Source organism: Pseudoliparis swirei, chromosome 9 (assembly GCF_029220125.1).
Source record: "Pseudoliparis swirei isolate HS2019 ecotype Mariana Trench chromosome 9, NWPU_hadal_v1, whole genome shotgun sequence".
Lineage (NCBI taxonomy): Eukaryota > Metazoa > Chordata > Actinopteri > Perciformes > Liparidae > Pseudoliparis > Pseudoliparis swirei.
In genome coordinates, this window is record NC_079396.1 from 9,482,642 (window position 1) to 9,507,892 (window position 25,251).

At 41.5% G+C, this 25,251-nt stretch overlaps 2 protein-coding genes across 8 annotated transcripts in view; one reads left to right on the top strand and one right to left on the bottom strand.

Annotated features, from left to right (window-relative positions):
• The window catches only part of ubr4 (ubiquitin protein ligase E3 component n-recognin 4), a 51,710-nt gene extending 39,222 nt beyond the window's left edge, over nt 1-12,488 (bottom strand). For 4 of the 7 annotated variants that reach the window (XM_056422282.1, XM_056422280.1, XM_056422283.1 and 1 more), the window contains exons 1-16: nt 12,364-12,488; nt 9,771-9,868; nt 9,546-9,649; nt 9,318-9,447; nt 8,619-8,764; nt 8,326-8,425; nt 7,660-7,801; nt 7,338-7,462; nt 6,971-7,095; nt 6,730-6,789; nt 6,390-6,580; nt 6,013-6,112; nt 5,492-5,644; nt 4,939-5,056; nt 895-1,082; nt 40-196 (exon numbers count right to left, since the gene is read on the bottom strand). In XM_056422282.1, coding sequence (XP_056278257.1) covers nt 40-196; nt 895-1,082; nt 4,939-5,056; nt 5,492-5,644; nt 6,013-6,112; nt 6,390-6,580; nt 6,730-6,789; nt 6,971-7,095; nt 7,338-7,462; nt 7,660-7,801; nt 8,326-8,425; nt 8,619-8,764; nt 9,318-9,447; nt 9,546-9,649; nt 9,771-9,868; nt 12,364-12,488 — 2,062 coding nt within the window. Of the gene's footprint in view, nt 1-39; nt 197-894; nt 1,083-4,016; nt 4,096-4,938; nt 5,057-5,491; nt 5,645-6,012; nt 6,113-6,389; nt 6,581-6,729; nt 6,790-6,970; nt 7,096-7,337; nt 7,463-7,659; nt 7,802-8,325; nt 8,426-8,618; nt 8,765-9,317; nt 9,448-9,545; nt 9,650-9,770; nt 9,869-12,363 lie in introns of those variants that run through there. The other 3 variants (XM_056422285.1, XM_056422281.1, XM_056422284.1) reach the window with 2 other exon arrangements.
• A 2,197-nt stretch (nt 12,489-14,685) lies between these two features.
• Nucleotides 14,686-25,215, top strand: emc1 (ER membrane protein complex subunit 1). The gene is made up of 22 exons (XM_056423643.1): nt 14,686-14,812; nt 15,284-15,411; nt 15,512-15,577; nt 15,724-15,817; nt 15,914-16,042; nt 16,458-16,584; nt 16,732-16,881; nt 17,077-17,244; nt 17,471-17,542; nt 17,731-17,829; nt 17,981-18,077; nt 18,697-18,813; nt 19,428-19,627; nt 19,820-19,969; nt 20,222-20,383; nt 20,502-20,621; nt 21,632-21,769; nt 22,707-22,880; nt 23,083-23,293; nt 23,408-23,492; nt 23,572-23,701; nt 24,318-25,215. The coding sequence occupies exons 1-22, from the start codon at nt 14,721-14,723 to the stop codon at nt 24,495-24,497; spliced, it is 2,889 nt and encodes a 962-aa protein (XP_056279618.1). The 5' UTR covers nt 14,686-14,720; the 3' UTR covers nt 24,498-25,215.
• Nucleotides 25,216-25,251: the final 36 nt, after the last annotated feature.

Sequence of the window (25,251 nt, forward strand, 5' to 3'; positions counted from 1 at the left end):
ATTTGAGTTTTAAGACAAGCAGTTTTTCTTCTGGTGTACCTTTGACATCTTTGTCCACATCTTTGATGATGCTGGCGAGTGTAGCCATGTGCTGCTCTGTAAGAGACACGCTCAAGTAGTTGCGGATGAAGTTGTTCCTGGACTTGAGCATTGAGGCGGTGATGAAGTTCAGAATGCTGGAAGCTAAACTGAGAAACTTTAGGAACAAAACATAAGCAGTTATTAATAACAACAACAACTATTGATATTGCACCTTTACAAACAGACAAAACAGAAAAACTGAAAGCACAACAGTGAGGCCCAGCAAAGCAAGACAAACTAAGGTAAGAGTTAAGCTCTAATAAAACAGTTAAAAACAATTTATACGATAAAAATAAATAAAATAATTTAATAAAATAAAAAACAAAATACAAGCAGTAAAGCGACGACATCATGTCATAGCCAGTCTGTCAAATTGGGTTTTAAGGAGTGATTAAAAAGTGATTGCTGATATTACAAGTCTCATCTGCTCATGCAGGTCGTTCCAAAGACGAGGGGTCCTGATGGCAAAAGCACGGTCACCTTTATCTCTTGGCCTCGGCTTTGGAGCAGCCAGAAGGGCCCCACCTGAGAGCTGGCTCATACGGCTAACATTTCTTCTATACACTAAGTACCAAACCCAGACGTGTTTTAAAAGTTAACAGTAAAATCTTAAAATAAATTCTAACACAAACAGGGTGCAGTGAAGAGAAGCCAGATTGGGGTGATGTGATGTCGTCTGTTAAAACTAGTGAGAAGTAGAGACCTAAATACAGGTACGCTAACATTACTTTCATGAATGCAGGTGCCGTTTACGCTGGACTTAACGCTGCAGCATTATTCTGCAGGTTGTCAAGTACACAAATCAGTCCTCACCAGTTCGGGGTCTTTACGTCCAGCTAAAATGTTGCCATTCTCACTAGGATTCTGCTTGCTGGGGCTCTTCAGTCTGGGAGAGGTCTCCAGAGGTGGGGGTGGTGGAGGGGGTGGTGGAGTGACTTTGTCTTTGGTGGGCGAAATTGTCTCTTCAAACCACAGCCCCAAGATGGGTTCACTGTCATCATCTGCAGACAAATCATATATATTAATTTCTTGGACTGAGATATGTCACAAGACTCACAAGATGTGTGTGGAGTGGTAGCGGTGTGACCAAAAGACAAAATGTAAAAAGCTTTGACCTAGTGACACCTATGACACTGAAGGCGGTGGACACGAGCCAAAGACAGCAGTAAGGAGTGAACATATAAACATCCTGTTGGTGAATATCCACTTAAAGAACTGACAATAAGGAAACGCTTGTTCATTTTATTTATTTCCATAGCATTTCCCTTTTTAAATCTAAATACTTGCCATTACAACAGGCGGTGAAACAATAGGATAGAGCTCATGCTGTAGTGGTTCCCTATGTCACCCCAGTTGTTAAAAAAAACTAAAAAAGTTCCACGTAGTAGTATCTTCATACATGCTACTGGCAACAAATAAACAGACAATGATATTCAGGTTGACATATTTAGCTCAAATGGCAGCTGAACAGTGTCTGCTGCATTATTACAAAGCAGAACTCAATGGGTTACAATCAACAGCTCACACGCATCAGATATATTTAAATTACTATGCAATAGAAACATACTCCAGCTATTAAATTTAAGTGAAAATCTACATATTGTGAGCTCGACATTTTTAAGCACTGGATTAACTATTATCTTGGTGTAATAATAAAATGTTAGCAGTCGCAGTTTGGAAAATATTAATGTCTAACGACAAATTCTCTAAAACAACATTTAATGTGATTCATTGTCAGGGACTTGATCTGAACTGATGCAAATTAACAAAAACATTCAAATATAATTGTCTCATCTAAGAGAATATGCAAAGAAAGCAACTCAATCTTTGAGTCCCAAAAGGTCTCTTTCTTCAGTTTGACTGCTTCCCTCTTTAGGTTTTTAACAGGTTCTTTGGTCTGGCGCCGCTGAAGGTTTCCTGTACGTTTTAGCTATAACTTTCAGCTGGTTCATCCACACTAATAAGTTACTGTTTAAAACCAGGGTTTTAAAAAGGAACGAATAGATTTCCGTTAATACTCTCACGACTGAAAATCGGGACTATTCACGTGGAGTGGACGTGCGGGTGCCGGTATAAGGCCGTGCTTGATTTTTTAGATCTTTTTGTTTTTTTGTCACTTTTTTTTGTCACTTGTTTCCTGGGTTGCGTTGTTGTTCCACTTGTAGCTCTGCTGGGTGGTTGAAAGTTCGTGTCCAACTGGAGAGCATGCATGCCTTTGTTTGTTTACAGTATCCTTGTGGACTTCACAATAGTTGTGCAGAAAGAAATGAGCATTTATAGAGAAATTAAAGTCCTCCGTTTTGTGTCAATTGCCCTCTTCAAAGCTGCCAGCAGTGACTTCAGAGGTCCGCTCCGTTGGGCTGATAATGCCACTAGACACGCCGCTCGCTTATCGCTCCAATAAGAGCTTGAGCTTCCACATGTAGGAAGTAGGAGCATTATAAAATACGGAATTTAACTTAACAGCTGCTCGCATAGTCAACAAGGTCAGCAACGTCTGTAATCCTTTATCCAAATTCAAATAAATCCCCCCCTGGCTGTTCGCAAAAGATATGAGTTTTAAAATGGAAACAGAAGTGTGGATGTAGGCCAAGTTTCCCAGAACGATGGAAGCATCAGTGCCTTCTCCCAGAAATCCCAAACCAGTACTCAAAGTTGTTGTTTGTTGCTTGGGCACAGATAACGGTGCTCGCCTTTCCCTACAGAGAGTTGATCCTCCATCAACACTATGTTTGTTTTCCCACACCCCCTCTACACCTCTCAGCCTGGACCATAAGTATTGCTTATATCCTGGGGTTTGGTTCCAGAACTGGTTCTGTGTCCAGATGGAGCCCAACTAAATCGAGTGCATCACTTAACCTCCCTCACTAGCACCGACTGCTTCTCCATCAGAGGTTGCATCGTAAAATATAGTTATTGTTGCCGGGGGCTGGTTTTCTGATGTGTCTGCTTACGACGCACTGAACTCTCCATCCTTCACAAGGATGCCTATTTCTGTAGCTATGAGCAAACTAAATATATTGTAGGAACATTAGACTTGAAAAACCTCTCACAGCCAATGTACCCAGTTTAGGTATCTACAGATTAATTCAAACAGAAACAAGAAACCATGTTTAAGTGTTAAAAGAATCTCACTTTAAGTTGATATTCACAGCTGCATGCAACATACAGAAACCAAATATTTCCGGTGACAGCAAGACGTAGCAGTGTGTTTAAGCCCAGAGTTTACAAGCACAACTTGCATTTATTGTGTTCAAGGATAATACCACGGTTTTGACATGGGTCCTACATTATGTTAGTATTGGAGGTAGTTTTCCAACATGTCGGACGAGTAATGCAATGAAAAGTAGGAAGAATGTGACGGTCAATGGAAAACATCAAATAAGATCTGAAATAGGGCTACAGTATCACAGGACTGATTAATTACCAATTGTAGAAAAACAACAAACTACAAGTCTGTATTTTTTCAGGGCAAGGTCGGGGCACAGACAAATGTTTTTTTTGTTTCGTGTTTTCAGGACACGGCTCTTGAAAGCACTTTGTTCAGGCCGACTCAGCCCTGGAGCAGAATGTAGTTTGCCAGTGACAATTTATGTAGGTATCAGCAACTTTTGTTATTTATTACCCAGCTCAGATTTGAATGCTTGTAAAAACAAGAATGAGCTCCCACATGTCAACACTGCTGGTATTGTCCTTTGAACCATACTGAGCCACAGATGAATGTCTTTGACAAAATATTGTCATAATCACATTAATTTCAGTCAAAAGCACCTTTCAGACTTTTGCTAAAAGCCTCTTCATCTGTGGCTCTGTCATTCTCTAAGCTATTAGGGCGACAGCTCGGAGCCTACATTGTGTGACAAACAATAACAAAATGAATCTAGGACAGTGAAGTGGACACCAAGTCTTTGACCTGAGGACAGAAAACTGCTGACCTGAGACACAAGCTGCACTTGTCTTCTCCTGTCTTCTCTCTGCTGAAATAGTAGACACTGTCATCTACACTGTCGCATTGTGCGATGAAAGGACACAAATTTGAATGACATGTACTGTGTGCATGTGTAGGTTTACCCATCTAGCTGCTTCAAAAACCTGACTGACTGGTCCACTGACAGCACATCAGTGTCACTGATACAGCGCAGCACAGACACTCGCTCAGAGATCAAACTCAACACGATGAGTCATCTGAGGCATACCTCCAAGGCATTATACAAAGTTTCAGGAACATTTGTTTGTTGTACCATTTACTCATTTAGTGATGGGTAAATTGGGTATTCATTTAAATTTCTTTAAATTAAACATATTCTTAATTATTATCTCGCTATTAAATACCTTCGTTAATATTTGAATATGACTAATTCATGCCAGACATTATCTCCTCGTTGAAAATTGTCTCCTTAATGACAAACATTTGTAGGCTACAAAATACATTCAACAAAATTACTTTTAGTTAATTTAAGTTCAATGTTTGCTGGTAAATTGCTGGAACTGCCTTCCATACTTTGTTACACTTATGGTTCAGGAACAGAGTCATGGACAACTTTAAACTTTTTCTTTCTCTCCACTGGCCTCTGCTGTCAGCTTCGTGTGTGTGAAGAGAGCTCAACCCGACTGTCAATCTAAGTTCTCTTTCAAGTTGGATGAACTGTTTAATTCTCAAGTCTTTTTGTGCTGCTGTTCCAATATATATGATGAACAATATGTTAATTGTTTCTTGTAACAGTAAGTAAGAAGTATGCTCAAACAGCCAGAGGTATGATTATTAACTTGTTTTGTAAACATAAAGCTGCTATGTGAGTGCATACCTTTTCATTTTAAGTGTTGAAGTAATTGCTGAAATGCAGAATGATAAAGTACCTTGACTGCTATCCTCCTCGGTGCTGCTGAAATCGTCCTCATAGTAGGTGTTTGAATCTGTAGAAGCGCTGGCGTCACTGCTGACTGAGCCCTTCCTCTGGCGTTGGAGAACACAAGCCTAATGGAAGCAAAAAACAACATTTGTATTGATGATCAGACACCAATATAATGAACAAGGCAGTATGTAGAGAACAAAACCATTTGTTCCATCATGCCATCATCACAACATGTTGTATCCCGGTATTTGGTTTGTCACCATCTGAATTTAGTTACACCCGTCTTTCTCAACTATGTTAAACATGTGCGTTATGTTGCATTGCACAGATTAAACATAATTGCTTGAAGAAATGTTTTCTTATCAGACAAAATGTAAAACTAAAGTCTCTAGAAATAAACATAGGCTGTGAGAATTAGGCACTCCCCTTGAAGGAAGCTGACAGAAACTACCTCTTGGGATGTTTATTTTAATCAGCACAATCCCTTTTCTATTTGCGATGGTGAAATTACCCGCAATTATGCAAATTACAGGTATATAAATATATAATGAGTGCACCTTTTTGTAGGAAGTGAAGAGAAGGGTGAAGAGTAGATTGGTCAGAGGGACAGAGTCAATGAGCCTTTGGACCCTCTGGATGGAAGTGCTCTGTGCCATGATGTTGAGCTCGGCTGGCGGCCCGTCACTCTCACAATCCTGCAGGAAACATGGCTTTCAAGAAATAGAAGGTTCCTTTTTCAAATGTTTGTTAAAAGTTTTCTTTGCATGTTTCAAGCATGATTTTATTTCAGCAAATAAGACATTCATTTGTCATTATCTCTTTTGCTCAACTTTATTTCTATACAATTGTTGCTTTGCATACAGCTAGTGAATGAGTAATGCAGAATGAGATGAAAACAAGTTGACCCTTTACACTCATTGTAATGTTTTTAACAGAGGCGTTATGTATACAATCGCTACAATGACTTGTCCTTATATGATGTAGTAGGTACAAAAGTAAAACACCTTTTGTAAAATAATGGAAATATACTTTAAATTACAATGAATAGTGTGTATATTTAGATTTTTGCTCGACTTACCCGATGCAAAGCCTCAACTTGCAGATCCTGGAAAAGCGAAGTCAAAAGTTTGATGGCGTGGTTTGCCAAGATGACGGACAAAACACCAAACCCTTGGTGCCTTAAGGTTAAAAAAAAAAGGACAAATAATTAATGCATACGAATCACTTTTTCAAGTGTGACCATCTTCTTAAAATGTAATTATGAAATAACCATTTCATATCAGAGACATGCAGTTCTTGCTTTTTAATTTATAAATAACCAACTAAACAAAATGTCTAAGATGTTATTGCATAAATGACACATCTTCAAATATATATTAAAAAGACAAGACAGAACCAAGCCACAGTGACCCTAGAAACACTAAAACAACAGATTTTGTATTCATGAGAAATTACCCTTTGCCAGGACCGAGTTTAGGCGATCCCGCGCCATCCTTGGTGCGAGCAGCAATATCACGGACACGCAGGGCAGCCAGAGGATCCTTCTCTTTGCCTTTATCCGCCAGGGCGGTGGGGCTCAGGTTAAGAATCAGGTACAGGCTGTTTAATAGGCACCAGGCTCCAAGCAGCTGGAAGTTCTGATAATGCTGGAGTACACAGATAAGTAAAAAAAGTAACATTATATTTTATAAAAATCGGACATTTCTTTGCTTAAACTTAAAAAACTGTTCACATCCTAAAAGGCACCGAACTCTTATTCTTTACTCTTTGTATTGCACTGAACCCGAGTACTCACCTCTCCTCCAGCTCTGCGAGAGTTGCTGATGGCTTGTCCAATCATTTCATAGATCTCCAGCTGTTGCAAACACACATTTTGTACTTGTTACTATTTTAAATGTGCTGTATTGTGTTACAAATGCTGGCAAGGAAGTCATTAGGGATTGAAATATGATGCAATGCCAAAATATGAGACAATAATATGATAACCATATCTCCCCAAATTCATACATTGAGAATGTTGCACTCATAATACTCACACATTTCTGGACAATTGTGGCTGCGTCATTTTCATAGTCCTCCTCTTTCGTCCCAGTGGAGGCTGTGCGAAGCTGCAAGCCGCTACCCACCTGCAGAATGGCCATGCAAGTGGCCACACTCACACCTAGATGAGTAAAAACATTATATTTACCAATTTGACTCGTAAAACATTCAGTAATGGACCAAAGTAGTGGATGGCACAGTAGTGGTTGTTCCAGTTGCTGCTATTACATTCAAACACATGTCGTATTGCACTGCTTAATGGTCTATTGTTTGGAGAAGACATTTGGTATCGCTGTCCCGTCTACAATTGCTACGCGTCTAAATTACTGACGGTAGTTTTATCTACAGGGAGTTATCACCTACCAGCATAGAGACAGCTCAAAGCCAGCACGGTCATATCCAGTAATCTTCCTGGTGTCAAGGGCTCCAGTACAGGCAGGGAAAGCGTGTCCAAAGCCATGGTTACGTCTATCACCAGCGAATGAAATCTGGGGATGGGTTTTAAGTACGGAAAGGTAATTGAATATTTGAGAGAAACCAAATCCGCTAGTAACAAAATACAGATACATAAACAAATAATATCGCTCCTTCAAAATAAAGAATATAACAGTATATATTATCATAAAATTAAAAATAATAACAAATTTGACATTTTGACCGGAGACGATCAGTTTTATTAAATTACCCATTGCGGACAGCAGTGGCATCAGCCACCGTAGCAGGCATGATGAAGAAAGAGTTGGCTGATACAGCATCCTGGAAACGGTTGATGTAGCGCAGAAAGTAGGGCAGGTTGAGGCACACTCGCAGCAACTTCTCAGACCCACCTGGAATATAGATTATGAAAAAAAGAAATTATTAACTCTAGTAAACAAAACAAAAAAGAGAACAAAACTGAAGACTAGTGATGTGTTCATGTGGCCTGAAAAGGTTGTGGGAAAATGCACTAAAACAAAATTCTGTGAAATTACCATTAGGATCCTGCTGCAAGGTGATTCAGGCTTCACACTTAAAACAGCGTGTCTCTGTTTCATACATTTACTGACATAATAGGCAAATAGATAACACAGAAAGGCCCTAAAATTCAAAATTAACATTTAATTTTGAAATTAGAGCATATTCTGCACATAATATTCTGACCGGGGGGGTAAATGCTTCCACGGCTTTAACTTTATAGCTTTACTGATATAATCAAAAGCCTCAGGAATAGTTCATTCATCGTATTTCGACACCAACAGTCGGGGAAAGCTTTTGAAACAAAACACGTCACGAAGTAGTACAATTAATAAAAACTGTGAACAGAGTGTTTATAAAATAAAATAGGTCCTCCAACAAAGAAAAAAACACTCACCAAGTTCCTGTAAACTTGACACATTCTGAGAGACAAAGGCGTTTTTCATTTTGGCCTGAATAGCTTGATCTGTGGTTTGGTCTTCGCAATCACTCTCCGCCTATAAATGAGTTTTTTCAAACACAAAAGTCATGATTAAGTACAACCGTATGCAGAATTTAATTGTGTATATGGCAAGTTATATCACAAGTTCTAAGTGAGTTAATCATTTTTAAACATACTGGGAAGAAAAAAATGAAACAAGTTGTAGTGGTTAACCCAAGCTGATGGAGCTCAAAGGCTGCAACACTTACCTGCATGTGAGATGCTGACGGGGATCCCAAGATGGTGGTAAGGTCAGGGTTAAAAACTGAAGTCAGTTGATTGAAGAAGTTCATTTGTACTTCTTTATGTCGAAGCTCTGGGTTCACAGCACTGGGCATCTCCTTCTGATCTTCCACTAAATGAACAAGGAAAAACACAATTGTTTACATACTAAAGCTATGAAGATTTCTCCATTCGCAAAACCTCCTGTTGGATGATTATGCCAATTTTCAAAGTCTCAATATGGACAAACACCAAATAAATGAGAAAAAAAACACATGACAAAAAGGACAACAAATAAACTGGGCTGTAAATGTGTTATTCCACTGTGAGCAGTAATGACCAAATTACATGTTCTGCTAACCCTCAACCATCATCGCCTGCATTTATGAATCAAAATGTGATGTATTCAGGATCGTATTTCCTCACCACACAATTGGTCTTGTACTGGCACAGGGTTGTCTTCCAAATCACTTTGATTTTAAAAAACAACCCATTTAGTGTCACTGCATAAGTAGCTAATGTCACCGCCGTGGCCCACTGGATGGTGCTCTTGAGGCCCATCAGTGGTTGAAAATAGCTGCCAACGGCTTAGTTTATTTGCGTTAGTAAAGCCGAAACAAAATGACATAATCACAACCGGCATTTGGCTCTACGCGAATATAAACAAAGCTTCAAGGGACACTTACCATCAGAAAGGGTCTTGACAGTTTGAGGCAACTTGGCAGATTTCATCATTGCAGTGAAAGTAATGATTTCTGTGCGATCTAGTCTGCTGCAGCCAGTGCAAAGTCCTTTTATTAGAAGAATCAGGTGTTTCTGAAGAAAAGGGAACAGTATTACCCAAGTAAATAATATCCTTTCAAAACCGACAGCTGTCCTACACAACAATCTCCCGTGCAGTTCGTTTCTCTCACCTGTGATACCGCACATGCCTCATCTGGGTTTTCCAAGCGCAGCAATGAGAATTCAATCAACACTTTGCACGCCGCAGCCACCGAAAGAAGCTGATTTCTCGGTACTAGAGAGACAGGGGGAAAGTAATTTGCCAGCTTGAAGAAACAACCTGTAAAATTCAAATATTTGGGCTGAATGGCAGTAGCAATTTCTATTACACTGAAAAGAAAATTAAAGATACGTACTTTGCCCACATACTGTGGTGATGTAGTGTGCAGAGAGTGCCACAAATGAGGAGTAGAACGGCTCATATTGTTTGTCGTGGTGAAGGATGTCTGTTTCACTGCAAATGACATGGGAATTATCTCATTAAGCACTGTCAAATATACATTTATGTAGAACATTTATAGTATTTAGTTTTTATACACAGAAGAATTAGGAGAGACAGAACAGAACAATAAGTCTGTTTGAATGTGAGACAATTAAGTCTAATGAACTAAATACCACCTATAATATTTAGTTGTAACATCGATGTCTCCTTGAGCAAGACTGAACCCCAAGTTAATCCCCGGGCACTTCGGCCCACTGCTCCTTAAGAACTAAGGATGGGTCAAATGCAGAGAAGAATTTCTCCACTTTGGGGTTAATAGGATACATTATTATTATTTAACAACAGTCTGAAATCGTCGTACAACCCATATCCAGAAGAAGAAAATATATTTACAAATGTAAATATTAACACTGTCAAGATGATGTGAAATGTTACCATTGGATTAATATGGAATATTGATTATGTAGCCTTTAATGTGGATGCTGATTCACAACATGTAAAGCTTCCTAAACAGGCCTGGAGAAATAGTATGCTATAGGCACACCTGTATGCATTTCACAAACCAAGAAAGTGTTTTATTAATGAGTTCTGATGAATAGATTCTGACGAATAAGAAAACTCAACTGACTGTAGCTGTCAATATGGTGACATTACATTGCCCTCATGCAACAGCAGAGCCTTTAAGCACATTGTTATGCTATATCTTCTTAAATGTCTGACAGATCTGCTTTTTGGCTACTTGCTGTTTGTCTCCAGGGAAAACCTGTGTTTAATTATGCAGTTTGGTGTCCGAAGAACAAGGGAAAACACACATCTGATTGGTTCTACCGACAGGCCTCAACAGTGTCCTACACCATCTAGAACGGCCACTTAAACTGCCAACACCATATGACACCTCTTAAATCTGCAATCTCATCACATACTTCCAGACAGAAGGATGGCCATCTTTGTTGCTAGAGACCAATCTGTGCAGCATCAGTTCACCAAAGAGACATGAACAGTATACATCTAGATGTATCTATATGTCTATATTATTGCTTTTTCTGAAGCCTCCAATACATCAATGTGTTCAAGTGACAGTAGAAAACCACTTCAATGTGCCACAATATGACAATCATATTTTGCTCATCAACAAGACAGTCTACAGTTCTCCTGATTGCACATCACTGAAATGTGCTGATTTGTCTAGAAGCAGCACCCTTGAAGCAAAACATAAATAATTCCAGTTGTAAACATAAACATTTTCTTTTCAAATGTCATACTACTGTAGCACTCACTCTGCATTATCTAACCATCATGTTCATGATCTTTAAGATGTATGTTGCCAGAAAAACATTGCTGAACAAATGCTTTGGATTTGACCCTGAAGCTAAAGAGTGAGCATAAGAAGTCAGACAGATCAAACGTGTATACAAGTTAGCCGGTTCTTTGGAAAACGAAACTAACAGGCCTGGTAGTAGTGTTGCTGTGTATTTTCTCAGGTTGAGTGTTGCTTTGAGAAAATTAAACCGAAACATATTGGCAGAAGCTCTTCGAGTGTTTACCCAGAGGGATCAGCTGATGCCACCACTGACGACGAGCAGCGGGTGCAAAGACAACCTGGCTGCTGTGAAACGTTTGATCGTCCCTCTAAAAAGGTGACGGGCCGGTAGTTTGTTGTGCGAAATGTGGGCGTTTAACGATAAAAACAACGAAAGGTTCCCTTAGATATCTGACGTTCCCTTAGACATCTTGAATCTTGAATCTTGTTCCGGTTTCCACAAACAAGTTCCCTCTGCGTGACAGCCACTGCACCAGATTCCTTCGTGTAAACCTGGCACGTTTCCATCAAGACACGTAACCTTGCGTTGAATTACACAGTAGCGATATCGACGAGCGTTAAATGTAGTTTTATTTAACATACATTCACTGCGACACATCACTAATCATCCAAAGGAGAGTCGAGTGTAACATGACAAGGACCCCGCCTACTTCCATCCCAACTACAGACACACAACAGTTAACCCGACAACACGACGAATCATTCATGTACAACGTGTCTGTTGACGTGCCAAGACTGGATACGACTAAAAAAACATACCCAAATGTAGCCACCTAATGGTGGCTGACGGAGTCAACACGAACTCAGTCTAGCTCAGCGCTACCTCCTTCTGGAGGCCCGCTGGCTAATGTTTGTGTTAGCTAGCTAATGATGAGGCACATTTTCTTTACGTTACACTGCGACGTCGACTGATTACTGCACAGCAACGACACCATATTAAAGACCAATGTCCCGTCGACACAAGCGGAGTCGTGTTTCATACAGTTTGAGTAACCAGTCTGGGCAAGCGGAGTAGCATTTAGAGTAAGTTCGCTAACATTAGCGTCAGCAACTCGCTGCCAATACAAGTTAAGCTCAAGTAGCAGCTAGCTGCTAAGTTAGCTAGCGAGCCAGCTCAACCGTGGCTGGACACGGCTCGCGTTTGGACAAATAAAGACACGCGATGCGTTGACATGTCACCGGTTACCTGTTTATTATAGACCCGATGAGCTGAGGTAGCTCCTTCGTTTCAAACGCAGTGTACGAAGCTGATAACAGCGGCCGAACCGCCGCGGTCCATTCGCGTTCCCCATCTCCTCCGCTCGACGCCATCTTGAACTCCCATAGAAGAGACTGTGAAGGTAAACTACAGGGGGCGCTGGCAGCACACTACTGTAGTGAAGGTAAACCACAGGGGGCGCTGACAGCACACTACTGTAGTGAAGGTAAACCACAGGGGGCGCTGACAGCACACTACTGTAGTGAAGGTAAACCACAGGGGGCGCTGACAGCACACTACTGTAGTGAAGGTAAACCACAGGGGCGCTGACAGCACACTACTGTAGTGAAGGTAAACCACAGGGGCGCTGACAGCACACTACTGTAGTGAAAGTAAACCACAGGGGGCGCTGGCAGCACACTACTGTAGTGAAGGTAAACCACAGGGGCGCTGACAGCACACTACTGTAGTGAAGGTAAACCACAGGGGGCGCTGACAGCACACTACTGTAGTGAAGGTAAACCACAGGGGCGCTGACAGCACACTACTGTAGTGAAGGTAAACCACAGGGGGCGCTGGCAGCACACTACTGTAGTGAAGGTAAACCACAGGGGGCGCTGACAGCACACTACTGTAGTGAAAGTAAACCACAGGGGGCGCTGGCAGCACACTACTGTAGTGAAGGTAAACCACAGGGGGCGCTGACAGCACACTACTGTAGTGAAGGTAAACCACAGGGGCGCTGACAGCACACTACTGTAGTGAAAGTAAACCACAGGGGGCGCTGGCAGCACACTACTGTAGTGAAGGTAAACCACAGGGGCGCTGACAGCACACTACTGTAGTGAAGGTAAACTACAGGGGGCGCTGACAGCACACTACTGTAGTGAAGGTAAACTACAGGGGGCGCTGACAGCACACTACTGTAGTGAAGGTAAACCACAGGGGCGCTGGCAGCACACTACTGTAGTGAAGGTAAACCACAGGGGCGCTGGCAGCACACTACTGTAGTGAAGGTAAACCACAGGGGGCGCTGACAGCACACTACTGTAGTGAAGGTAAACCACAGGGGCGCTGACAGCACACTACTGTAGTGAAGGTAAACCACAGGGGGCGCTGGCAGCACACTACTGTAGTGAAGGTAAACCACAGGGGGCGCTGGCAGCACACTACTGTAGTGAAGGTAAACCACAGGGGCGCTGACAGCACACTACTGTAGTGAAGGTAAACCACAGGGGGCGCTGACAGCACACTACTGTAGTGAAGGTAAACCACAGGGGGCGCTGACAGCACACTACTGTAGTGAAAGTAAACCACAGGGGGCGCTGACAGCACACTACTGTAGTGAAGGTAAACCACAGGGGCGCTGACAGCACACTACTGTAGTGAAGGTAAACCACAGGGGGCGCTCACAACACACTACTGTAGTGAAGGTAAACCACAGGGGGCGCTGACAGCACACTACTGTAGTGAAGGTAAACCACAGGGGCAACTCACAGCGCACTACTGCCAGGTCAGCACAATATTTTCATCAAGTAAATGTCTCTGTTTGCCCCCAATTCACAGTTTTTCATGCCAGGGTTAATACAATTCCCAATTAGTTCATACTAATTCAAAAATTGCCTTTTTTATTGCATGTTATGCCATATACAGAGAATACAAATACCTAATATTGGGTTTTAGAGGTCACTTATTTATTATATTTACTCATTGCATCTTTTCCATGTAAAACACAGTGTGGCTATTTCAGCATTCCTGTAAATTAATAGGCTACTCATGAATGTTTTTTTTACTAACGAAGATTTGACAGACATCTGAAATCTGAGCAGCAACCATATTGCTACAGGCTCAGAGTTGTATTGTTGAACTCTTATGGAGATTAGCTTGGCTAACAATATATTTGTTTGTGTTAAATCTTTCTAAATTTTGGGGTTTCAGCTATATTTATACACACATTATTATATTATTATAATATATGTTTTATTATTATCCATTGTTAACCTTTAGTGCACTTAGGTTTCTGCAATTCTTGCAATATCAATAACATACACACATTACAAATCAAATTTATAACATTTAGGGGGAAAAAGTAGAATTTGTGCATAGAAAATAGATTATCTTGGAAAAAGGCGTGTTTGATTTATCACATCCAATTACAACTAACTTTTACCGATAACTTTTGTGGATATAGTTTTTTTCTTTGTGATCCCTCCCTTACATTAATTGAAGTCGTGTACCATTCTTCCCTGCAGGGGGCAGCACCTTCCAATCCCCATTAGAGAAGGAAGCACGTTGACTTCCGGCTTCCTCCTTCGCTTGAAGCACAAACTAAAGCTAATGCTGCAATGGCAAAGCTAATTTGGTTTGGTCTTAAATGTATCCTGTTGTGCAGCACTGTCGGGGCTGTGTTTGAGGATCAAGTAGGGAAGTTTGACTGGTAAGAGGCGTCTGCAGAACGATCAAACATGCGTGTTGTTTAGGGCCATGTTTTAATGTAGACATGCTCATGCTAACACCTGTCACAGCCTCTAGCTGCGACCCGGTGTGTTTGGGCTGGTGTCGGAACCGATATTTACAAAAGACACTGCATTGCATTTCCTAGCTGACTGCTGTAGCTGTTGGCTTGTTAACGATTTTGTATTTGTATTTGGGAAACCAACGGTATAGTAAGCTAATTGTGTGACAGTAAATGTGATGTTTAACCAATTGGATTGTACCAAGTGTGCAATCCACCAATATTTCCCCTTTAAAAATAAATTATATATATATATTATATTAGCTTATTGTGTATCTCTCGAGTTGATTCTTGTATGTATCGCTGCACTAATCAGCATTATTATAATCAGCTATAATTCTATATGACGTTGTTTGGTTTTTGACAGGTTGTTTTCTCATTTGTGATTAACAGGAGGCAGCAATATATTGGCAAGGTTCGCTTTTCCCATTTTGACGCACATGTGCAGTCATCCAAAAAGGTGCTTTTGGCAACTGAGAACAATGTTTTTGCTTCAATCAATACCAAGACTGGAGAACTCTGTGAGTACTTTGTAGTAGGGCCAAGTACAGAAAGACAACCCGTCTCTCAGTTGACATACTTTGTGTTCTTATGTTAGTATTTATTCACTGTCTGTTACAGTCTGGCGACATGTGGATATGACTGGGCCCGAGGGGAACATTGACGCTCTTTTGCATCATGGACAAGGTGATTCATTCATTGCAGTTGAGCTTACAGAGGTTGAGTTCCCCTATTGTCTTGTAATAAAATGTATTAAAAGTGTTGCCTGAGTTTTTAACTTTTCAGTTCCCGATTGAAAGCACATAGCTCTTTAAACTGTTCTTGTCTCCTAGATGCGGTGTTGGTGGTTGGTGATGGCCGCCAGCTGCGCTCCTGGGACATAAATATTGGGGGTTTGAACTGGGAGATTGTGCTGGACTCTGGCAGGTGGTTACCTCTTTTGTTAGCAACAGGTAGCAGTTAAGTTAAGAATTGCTTGTATTTTGAAAAGATGTTGATTTTTGTTTTTGTTCCACACTTTAGTTTCCAGGCCGCATGTTTAGTTGGATATCAAGACACCGTGAAGCACGTGGCTGTTTTAAAGAAAACTGTCATCTCTCTTCATTATCTTTCTAATGGTCATCAAAAATGGATCGAGAATCTACCGGAAAGGCAAGCAGAGCTGTGTGTTAATGTCATTGGGTCAACATTGAAACCAGAAGTTTGTCTACATATACCGTTAATATGTCTTTCTTTGTTAACTTCTCCACTGAAATTCATAATCCTCTCAACATGTTTGATTTGTTTTAATAGTAATTGTTTGTTTGAAAATTGTGTCGTGAAAAAGTGTGACTCTAAACGAATAGTTTATAAAAATCCTACTACAACTACAAGATTTTGAAAAATAAATGAATGAATGAATAAATGCGTGTATAAAAGTGCATATTAATTCAAGCATTAACATATTGCAGAAAATAGAAATGGTAATATTATAAGGAATGTCTGTTGTGTAAAGGCGTAATCATTTATCTTTACAACAAATATTGGCATTATTAACACTATCACTGTTTGTTTTTCATCTCAACAGTGAAACGGTGGATTTCCAGGCTGTTTATTCTGGTGGAAATGGTGAAGTCTATGTGCTGGGAGTGGTTCCTCATTCCCATATTACAATAGTTGCTTACAGTTTAGAGGATGGAGAGATAATCAAGCAGGTAATCCTGATTCATACAAATGCTGTTGACTATATCATATCATTTTTAGATAATACTTACTTTTGAATACAACAAGTACATTTGTAGTATTGCAATATATTTACTAAATTCCTTATTCCTTTAATTATTTGCTCATGTTGTGCTCAGATCTCGGTGGAAGCTCCGTGGCTGTCCAACATACAGGCCAGCTGTGTAGTGATCGGCCGGGGGATGTTGACGTGCGTGGACTCGGCAGCTGTATCTCTGTACACGCTTGACTTGCATGTGCAGTCACAGATGACCCAGATCTCCCTGCAGGTACCCACCGCAATGAAACCAAGAGCTTTTTATTTCATAAAATTACCATATCCTGTTCTCTGGTTTGGACAGGTCTCCATATGACACAATGGAGCTGTCCCTCTTTATACCGACCATATCTTATATTTTCTTTATATTCTGTGTGAATGCATTTCACAATACATTCACCGTACGCTCCCATTTCTCCTCTTTTAGTCTCTGGAACTTGAAGCCACCCCCGGCTTCCAACCAGTCCTGGTGTCCACCCAGCCCAACCCAGCTCTCCCGCCACTTTCAGAATTCTTCCTTCAGCTCGGGCCAGAACACCACCTGCTTCTCCAGCTCAACAGTGGTCAGATAGTTACACTGAGAGATTTCAAGCCCGTACGTAACTGTTTCACTGCCTCTCTTTCATACATGATGGATAAAAGTGTGCCTTACTATGTCTAAAATGTATATGTGACTTTGTTGTTCGAATATATCATATGTGTTGGGTAACTTTATCTTTATTATTTAAAAAGGGGCCATACTAAACACGTCATACCGGGATATTACCATTGTTATTTTAAGGAGTAGGGATAACAAATTGTTCATGTGTCTTGCTTCATAGGCCATGCTGGTTGCATTTGCTTCCCCTGGAGAGAAGACTGTTGCTGCTGTGATGTCGCCCAAGAACAAAACCGTGAGTGAAAGAGAAATGCATCCTTTGCCATTGTGCTCTCTTGGTATAAAGTAATAGGTTTAACACAGACTTAGTGGTCTCTGTGTGTGATTGGCATGTTCGTTTAAATGAGCGGCTAAACTATGTTTCACTTAAGATTAGATGCATTTTCCTATGCTTTGTATGATAACCTGCTTTCTGCCCTATAGGCTTGCAGTCTTAACCTCTTTAGTGCAGAGAGTGGACGCAGACTTCTCGATACAACACTGATTTTTAATCTGGATCCTTATGGTGGAAAACCAGAGAAGGTGAGGTTCTTCCCAGTGATTCTCCAGCATGTTTGATATCTGGCTCGTCAAGCCACCAAGGCTTTATCAATTTAATTTACCCACAGTTTAATATTATTAAACATGCATGTTTTCTTTTTAATATCATGACAGTTTGCATTCTGTCTTCCAGCTGCATGTACAAGCTTTCCTCAAGAAAGACGACGCTGTTGGCTACAGGGTCATGGTGCAGAGCGAAGACCACACACTCACGTTCATACAGCAGCCAGGTATGGGCAGAAACAACTGGAAGCTTTGGTCGTGTTGGAAAGACTGCTTAGTGAGTCCGTTATATTTGCATGCAATACTTTTTGCCATGGTGTGTTTTTTAATTCTACCACTGAGGGGCACCAAAGTCTGAAGATAGTTACCGTACAAAATATGAAACCTTTTTTCAGGTGTTTCTTTTTGGTCAGATCCCAGAAACACCCTGCTTGACCTTTTGCTTTTTGTTCTGCATGGAAACGGAGGCGTGTTATTTGTATTCAGGTATTGCATGGTATTTATAGCCAACCGGTGGAATCCCTTGAAATGTTTGATTTTTGCACAGCCGGTCACTCATTGTGTGTACTGTTGAGATCCAGTACTAAAGTGCAGAGGAACTTGTACGCCATGCTCTGCCTTATGATAACATTGAGATCAACTCCACATAATTACTGCCAACATCAAAGCACTGCAAAGCGTAAACAGGGTCTCTGTTTTCATAATGTACACGCAATCCCGGGTGGGGCGGGGGGAGTCTTTCATGTTGTAATCCACGGAAAGCGTCAGCACAAACTGCATACTGTTAGAGGGTGTGTGTGATGTGGAATGAATGATTACAGAACAATAATGAGTCTTGTTTTCCAGGGCGTGTGATGTGGACTAGAGAGGAGGCCCTCTCAGATGTGGTGACAATGGAAATGGTGGATCTGCCTCTCACAGGAACGCAGGCTGAGCTGGAAGGAGAGTTTGGCAAAAAGGCCGGTAAATGTCAAACCAGAATCCCGTCAGTTATTTTCCAGCATAAAGTACCATTGCGGATATATATGCAGTGTTTTATCCATTACTTTAAGTCGTCACTCCGTCTGAGAACGGCAGCTGTGGTAATTTGTCGAGCTTGCTTGGTCCATCATTTTTATGTTTTCCACTAATACAGAAGAATGGTTATGTCCACTTCACTGTTGCGTTTTCGTCAATCCTTACTTCAACTGCTTGGTACCTGCGTTTAATCATCAAAGTTGTAGTTTTGTTGTTTTTGAGGTTGCCACAGGCTTGGTAAAAACAGATGTCTTTGGGTGTGTCCACGTGGTTGCTATTTGCTTCACTTTCTTTTGTCTTTGTCTTGTCTTTATTGCTTCGCTTGGATTCAGCCATTCAAGGTAACACTCTTCTCTGCTTTTCTTATTTTAAACTAGATTAACCACTTATGCCCCATGTTACGGTTAGGATCTCCTGCCATTGACTATAAAGCCATATCCATGTTATTGTTGTGCACCAGTGCTTTGCCTGCAATAACAATCGCACAATGTCCAAGTTGTGATTCTCAATCCACTGAAAGTCGTTAAGCAGCGTCCGTGTTCACTCTGTAATTTGTGTAGACGGCCTGCTGTCCATGTTGCTGAAGAGGCTCTCCTCTCAGCTCATCTTGCTGCAGGCCTCGATCGCCCACCTCTGGAAGCTGTTCTACGATGCACGGAAACCTCGCAGTCTAGTCAAGAATGACGTGACCATTGAGAACCTCTCCAGAGACGAGTTCAACCTGCAGAAGATGATGGTCATGGTTACTGCATCCGGGAAGGTACGAGACGAAAGCCTCTCATGGAGGTTAATGTGAGGTGGGGGTTTCAGGAGAGTTGAGCTGCGCTGCACATTTGTGGATAAACAAGTTTCATTCTTCTTTTATTTCAGTCAATGCAAGTGAAATTAAACACAAATTAGTAGACTCCATCCAAGAAACTCTCATTTTTCCCTTTTGCTCTTTTTCGTTAAGCTCTTTGGTATCGACAGCAAGACCGGCACTATTCTATGGAGGCACTACCTGGACAACATCCCATCTCATGCAGCTTTCAAACTAATGGTGCAGCGGACCACTGCCCACTTCCCTCACCCGCCACAGTGCACACTGCTCATCAAAGACAAGGTATCTGATAACTAGAGCGCTCTGCTAAAAGGTATTCAGGGTTGAAGTCAATACGTGGCCATGAAGGATCTATTGCTAATTGTTGTACCTCGCGCAGAGTGAGGGGACCTGAAATGTCTCCTGAGCATGCCTGATACGCGGCCATACTTATCTTTCTCCTGCAGCTACCTGCACTTAAAACATTGGCGGAACTGGTGAAATTGGTGTGTATTCATTAAAAAAAATATTCTTTTGATCTATTTTTACCATTAGGACACTGGCCTGGCCACACTCCATGTGTTTAATCCCATCTTTGGAAAGAAGAGTCAAGTCACCCCACCTGCTCTGCTTCAGCCGATGCTTCAGTCCCTCATGCTGCCGGTCATGGACCAGGATTACGCTAAAGTCTTACTCCTTGTTGATGACCAGTACAAGGTCGGTGGCCAACTCGGATGAACGTTCTGTCTGAACTAACGCTGGCATGTTGCGTATCCGTGTGCATCAGGGCAACACGGCACTTGTAAACTCGTATGCATCTATTATTTGTCCGAAGGTGTCTGCGTTTCCTTCGACAAAGAATGTTCTTCAGCAGCTCCAGGAGATGGCCTCGTCCATCTTCTTTTATATCGTTGACTCCGACCAGGGAAAACTTTCTGGCTACAGGCTACAAACGGCAAGTGAACCTCTGCTCAATTATTTCACTGTTCTTTGCACATCAGGTCTCAAATGTTTTAGGAAAGCCAAGCCGCCACCAATCTTGACCTTTGGTTGCCATAGGTGACAACAATAGTTCCCTTATTTCTACATTTGCAGATACCATTTAGTCTATATTTAAAAATTGAAAGAGTGCTGAGTATATTTTCAATGAAAAATACCTATTATATAGAGTCGAGAGTATACTTGACTGGGAGTCAATAGAACACAATACAAGCAAATGGAAATCATCCGACCCCTGCAGCTCATCCAGAATGCAGCAGCTCGACTGGTCTTCAGCCTCCCGAAATTCACCCACACCACTCCGCTCCTCCGCTCTCTCCACTGGTTACCGGTGGCTGCTCGCATCCGCTTCAAAACACTGGTTCTGGCGTACCGTGCTCTGAACGGATCGGGCCCCGTCTACATCCGGGATATGGTCACACCGTACACCCCGGCACGTTCGCTCCGCTCGGCAACAGCCAATCGACTTGTGACTACTGCACCTCGAGCTAATCACTCGAAATCCAGACTGTTTGCTGTCCTGGCTCCTCAGTGGTGGAACGAGCTCCCCACTGACATCAGGACAGCAGAAAGTCTCTACATCTTCCGTCGGAGACTGAAAACACACCTTTTCCGACTATATCTGGATTAAAACACAGATTTGCACTTCAGTGGCACTTAGATAGCACTTACTTATGGTACTTTTGTAGTTCGACTATGTTGAGGAAATGTTACTTCCTGTATTCTTGTTGTTCTTAGTTTGTACTCTAGGTTGAAATGCACTTATTGTAAGTCGCTTTGGATAAAAGCGTCTGCTAAATGACATGTAATGTAATGTAATAATGCTGACTCGGTTCTGTGAATAAACATTATAGCCAGAAGTCTGTTTTGTTGTTCTTGCTGTTCTTGAGCCACCATAAATTAATACTTAACTGACTGATGACTGATTGGCAAAAATAATAAATCTGAATGTTTTTGTGCGCTCAGGACTTGTCGACTGAGCTGATCTGGGAGATCGTCATGCCAACCGAGGTGCAGAGGATCGTCTCTGTCAAAGGCAAAAGGCCCAATGAGCACGTGCACTCCCAGGGCAGAGTAATGGGAGACCGTAGTGTTCTCTATAAGGTAGGACAACTTCCCCTGAAAGCTTTCTTTACACTGTGGTTTGGAAGGAGTGTTTAAATGTGAAGATAGTATATTATCTCTTACTGTTTCCTCGACGTCTCGCTGTCCCACCTCATTCAGAAAGACAGTCACTCCTCGTGTGCTGATGTCGGCTGAAACCCTCCCATGAAATACTGTACCTTGTGTTACTGTTTCCCCAGTGACTCACATCCTCTTCACCGCTGAAGCTGAATGAGATTAAACCCTGTTTTCTTCTACTTGGGCTCTTACACTCAAAACAATAAAGCAATAGAAAACTCCTAAACTCCGTCAGGGAATCTGGAGATTACAATGCTCATCCCAGAATGCAAATAGTGTGTGATGAACAAGAAACCGGTGTCTTTCCCACACTTGGAGCTTTATCTGTGGTGTGGGAAAAAAAACATCCACGTTTTAGGCCCTGCTGCTAGTGGTGCCAATATATAATTGCATCTATGATTCTTTCAGACGGCCAATCTGTGAGGGCAAAATGATACTTTCTTAACAAACACGGCCCATTTTCTTAGTCAATTATTGTATGATGTATGTTGGTCAATTAATTGTTCAAACATTTTTCTAAATGAAGACGGCACAATTTTTCATCTTAACAGTAATCATGGAGGTTGTTTATATTTAACATGTTAGGAAAGGCGTGGCTGAAAAGACAATGTATCCTAACTGTAGTCGGCTAAATAAGTTTGAAATGTCTTTTAAAACTAATCAAATGTCTTGTCTCTTTAATGTAGCAGTGAAACAGCTGTGTTCATTATATTTCCCATGTGAAGTCTGCAATAGGCCAAATCGTATATATTTTCAGTAATCCAGAAGATATTCTTTCAAAGTCACAGTTGTTCTGGAAAATAAAGATTTCTTGGCCTTGATCAAGATGCTGAATTGTGTTTCTTCTGATTGCTCTCAGTACCTCAATCCAAATCTGCTGGCTGTGGTGACGGAGAGCACAGACTTGCATCCGGAGCGAAGCTTCATCGGGATCCTCCTGATTGATGGTGTGACTGGGCGCATCATCCATGAAGCTGTTCAGAGAAAGACTAAAGGACCAGTGCATATTGTGCACTCTGAAAACTGGGTGGTGGTGAGTAATCTGTACAGCTCCAGTCACTGTTACCGGTTTTGCTTTGTTGTTCTTTGCTTGGTGACAGTAAGAATATGGTGTTTGCTCTCTGCAGCTGTTTAATGACTAAGCCCCGCCCCACTGTAATTGAACACATCAGTCGGCTATTGTTGAAGGGGAGCAGTGATCCTCATGTGTCCCCTGCCTCTGTTTGACGCCGTAGTACGAGTACTGGAGCACCAAGTCTCGCCGGAACGAGTTCTCTGTCATTGAACTGTACGAAGGGATGGAGCTCTACAACAGCACGGTGTTCAGCTCCCTGGACCGGCCACATGCTCCTCAGGTGCTTCAGCAGTCTTACATCTTCCCCTCCTCAATTTCTACCATGGAGGCCACACTGACCGAGAAGGGCATCACCAGCCGCCATTTGCTCAGTAAGTTTAAGCCAGCGCCACATTTTTGTATCTGCACTGTAGAGTAAATCACCTTCTTTCCAACATTGCCCCGTTGCTTTAGAAATAAAAATGTTTTGGTTTTCTTCATCACAGTCGGCTTGCCATCTGGAGGGATTTTGTCATTACCCAAGATGTTCCTTGACCCTCGGAGGCCAGAGATAATGACGGAGCAAAGCCGGTGCGTCTTCCAGTCGAGTTTGATGTGAAACGTGTGTTGGGCTGTTTTTCTCTGCCTCACGTGTTTTCTTGATGTCCAGGGAAGAGAACCTGATACCGTACGCGCCGGAGCTGCTGATCCGTTCAGAGTGGTTCATCAACTACAATCAGACTGTATCGAGAGTGCGAGGAATTTACACTGCCCCGTCTGGACTGGAGTCAACCTGCCTGGTGAGTCTGCCATAAAAATAAAGACGAAATCTGAAAGAAATGTTGACTTTTTTTGACAGAATGATACTTCAACTTTATGTTGAACTGCCACTGTGAATCCAAATTTTAAAAATGAGTTTTCATTTGTTTTATCTTCTGAAACCTGCATTACTTATCCTGGTGTCTTCATTTATTATGGTATTTCATAATATCTGCTTGCCATTTTAAACTCATGAAACTAACAACCACTGAAGGGTAACTTTACGATAATTTAGGATGAAGAAAATATTGTATTTATTATTAGTTTATAACAAAATCCCATGACATGTGACGGTGTATTTTGTCTTTTCAATTAAATTGTCACTTGTAATGTTTTTGTTCCCTGTCTAGAGACTACAGATGTGAATTAGCATGGTCATGTTTACATCTTGTATTTTTATACTGATGTTCATCAATAGGCGCTCTCCTTATTAATTAAATAAATAATGGATGCACCCAGAGCAGAGATTTGTTCTGACACGATACTGAGTAATAGCCTAAAGAAACTCTAAAATAGCCAAACAATTTGTAATCCTTCCCAAACATGCAGTCAAGACCATTGATATCAAGATGACAATGTTATTTTTTCTTCCTCTAGGTTGTGGCATATGGTCTCGACATCTACCAGACGCGCGTCTATCCCTCAAAGCAGTTTGACGTACTGAAGGACGACTACGACTACATGCTGATCAGCAGCGTTCTCTTTGCACTTTTCTTCGCCACCATGATCAGCAAACGTCTGGCAGAAGTCAAACTGCTCAACCGGGCCTGGCGGTAAAGCAATTGTCAAAATCCCATCTCTTGCAGCCCGGAGGCTGCACGAAGAGATGAGGCAGCTGAGGCGGTGCCCGTAGAAGAACACAGGCCAAACTAAATAAGGCCCGTAAGGAACTGCAGAGGGGAGGGTGGGGAGGGGTTAGTAGTAAGTGTTTACGTGTTTATTTTTTAACTTATTTTGCAAGCACAAGGATTAATTTCATGATAGAATAACTTTTTTTTTTTGTGCCATGTAATTTTGAATAAATCTTTAACACATAACAAATGAATGAAACCGGATTTAATAAAATGTGGAGTTTGGAAATTCCTACACATGTGAAAGTTAGATACTAAAGCAATGTTAGGTTTTCCCCCCCCCCCCCTAAGATTATAATAGTGACATTTGTGCTTCATTAGACTTCACTAATGGAGAGTGAAAGTATTTGTGGAGCTCAGCGAAAACAAGCAACTTGTGAGCATGATTTGAAATTTGAATCCCCGTGATGGTAAATAAACTGAATTGTGAGATAATGCAGAATGAACAATAAATGGTTATTTGTGCTTTCCCGATGACTCCCAGCACAGTCAGTTGCACTGTTTTCACTGTCACATGCTTGAAAATGACCATCAGTAACCTTGATTTATGTATATCGATCATCCTGCGGCTCATACCTGTGAGCAGTTTTGATCCACTGTCGGCTTCTGTTGATGCTCCATTAAAATTTGTCACAAAACTCCAATTTAAGTGTTTTTTCTATTTTTCCAGGTTTTCAGTG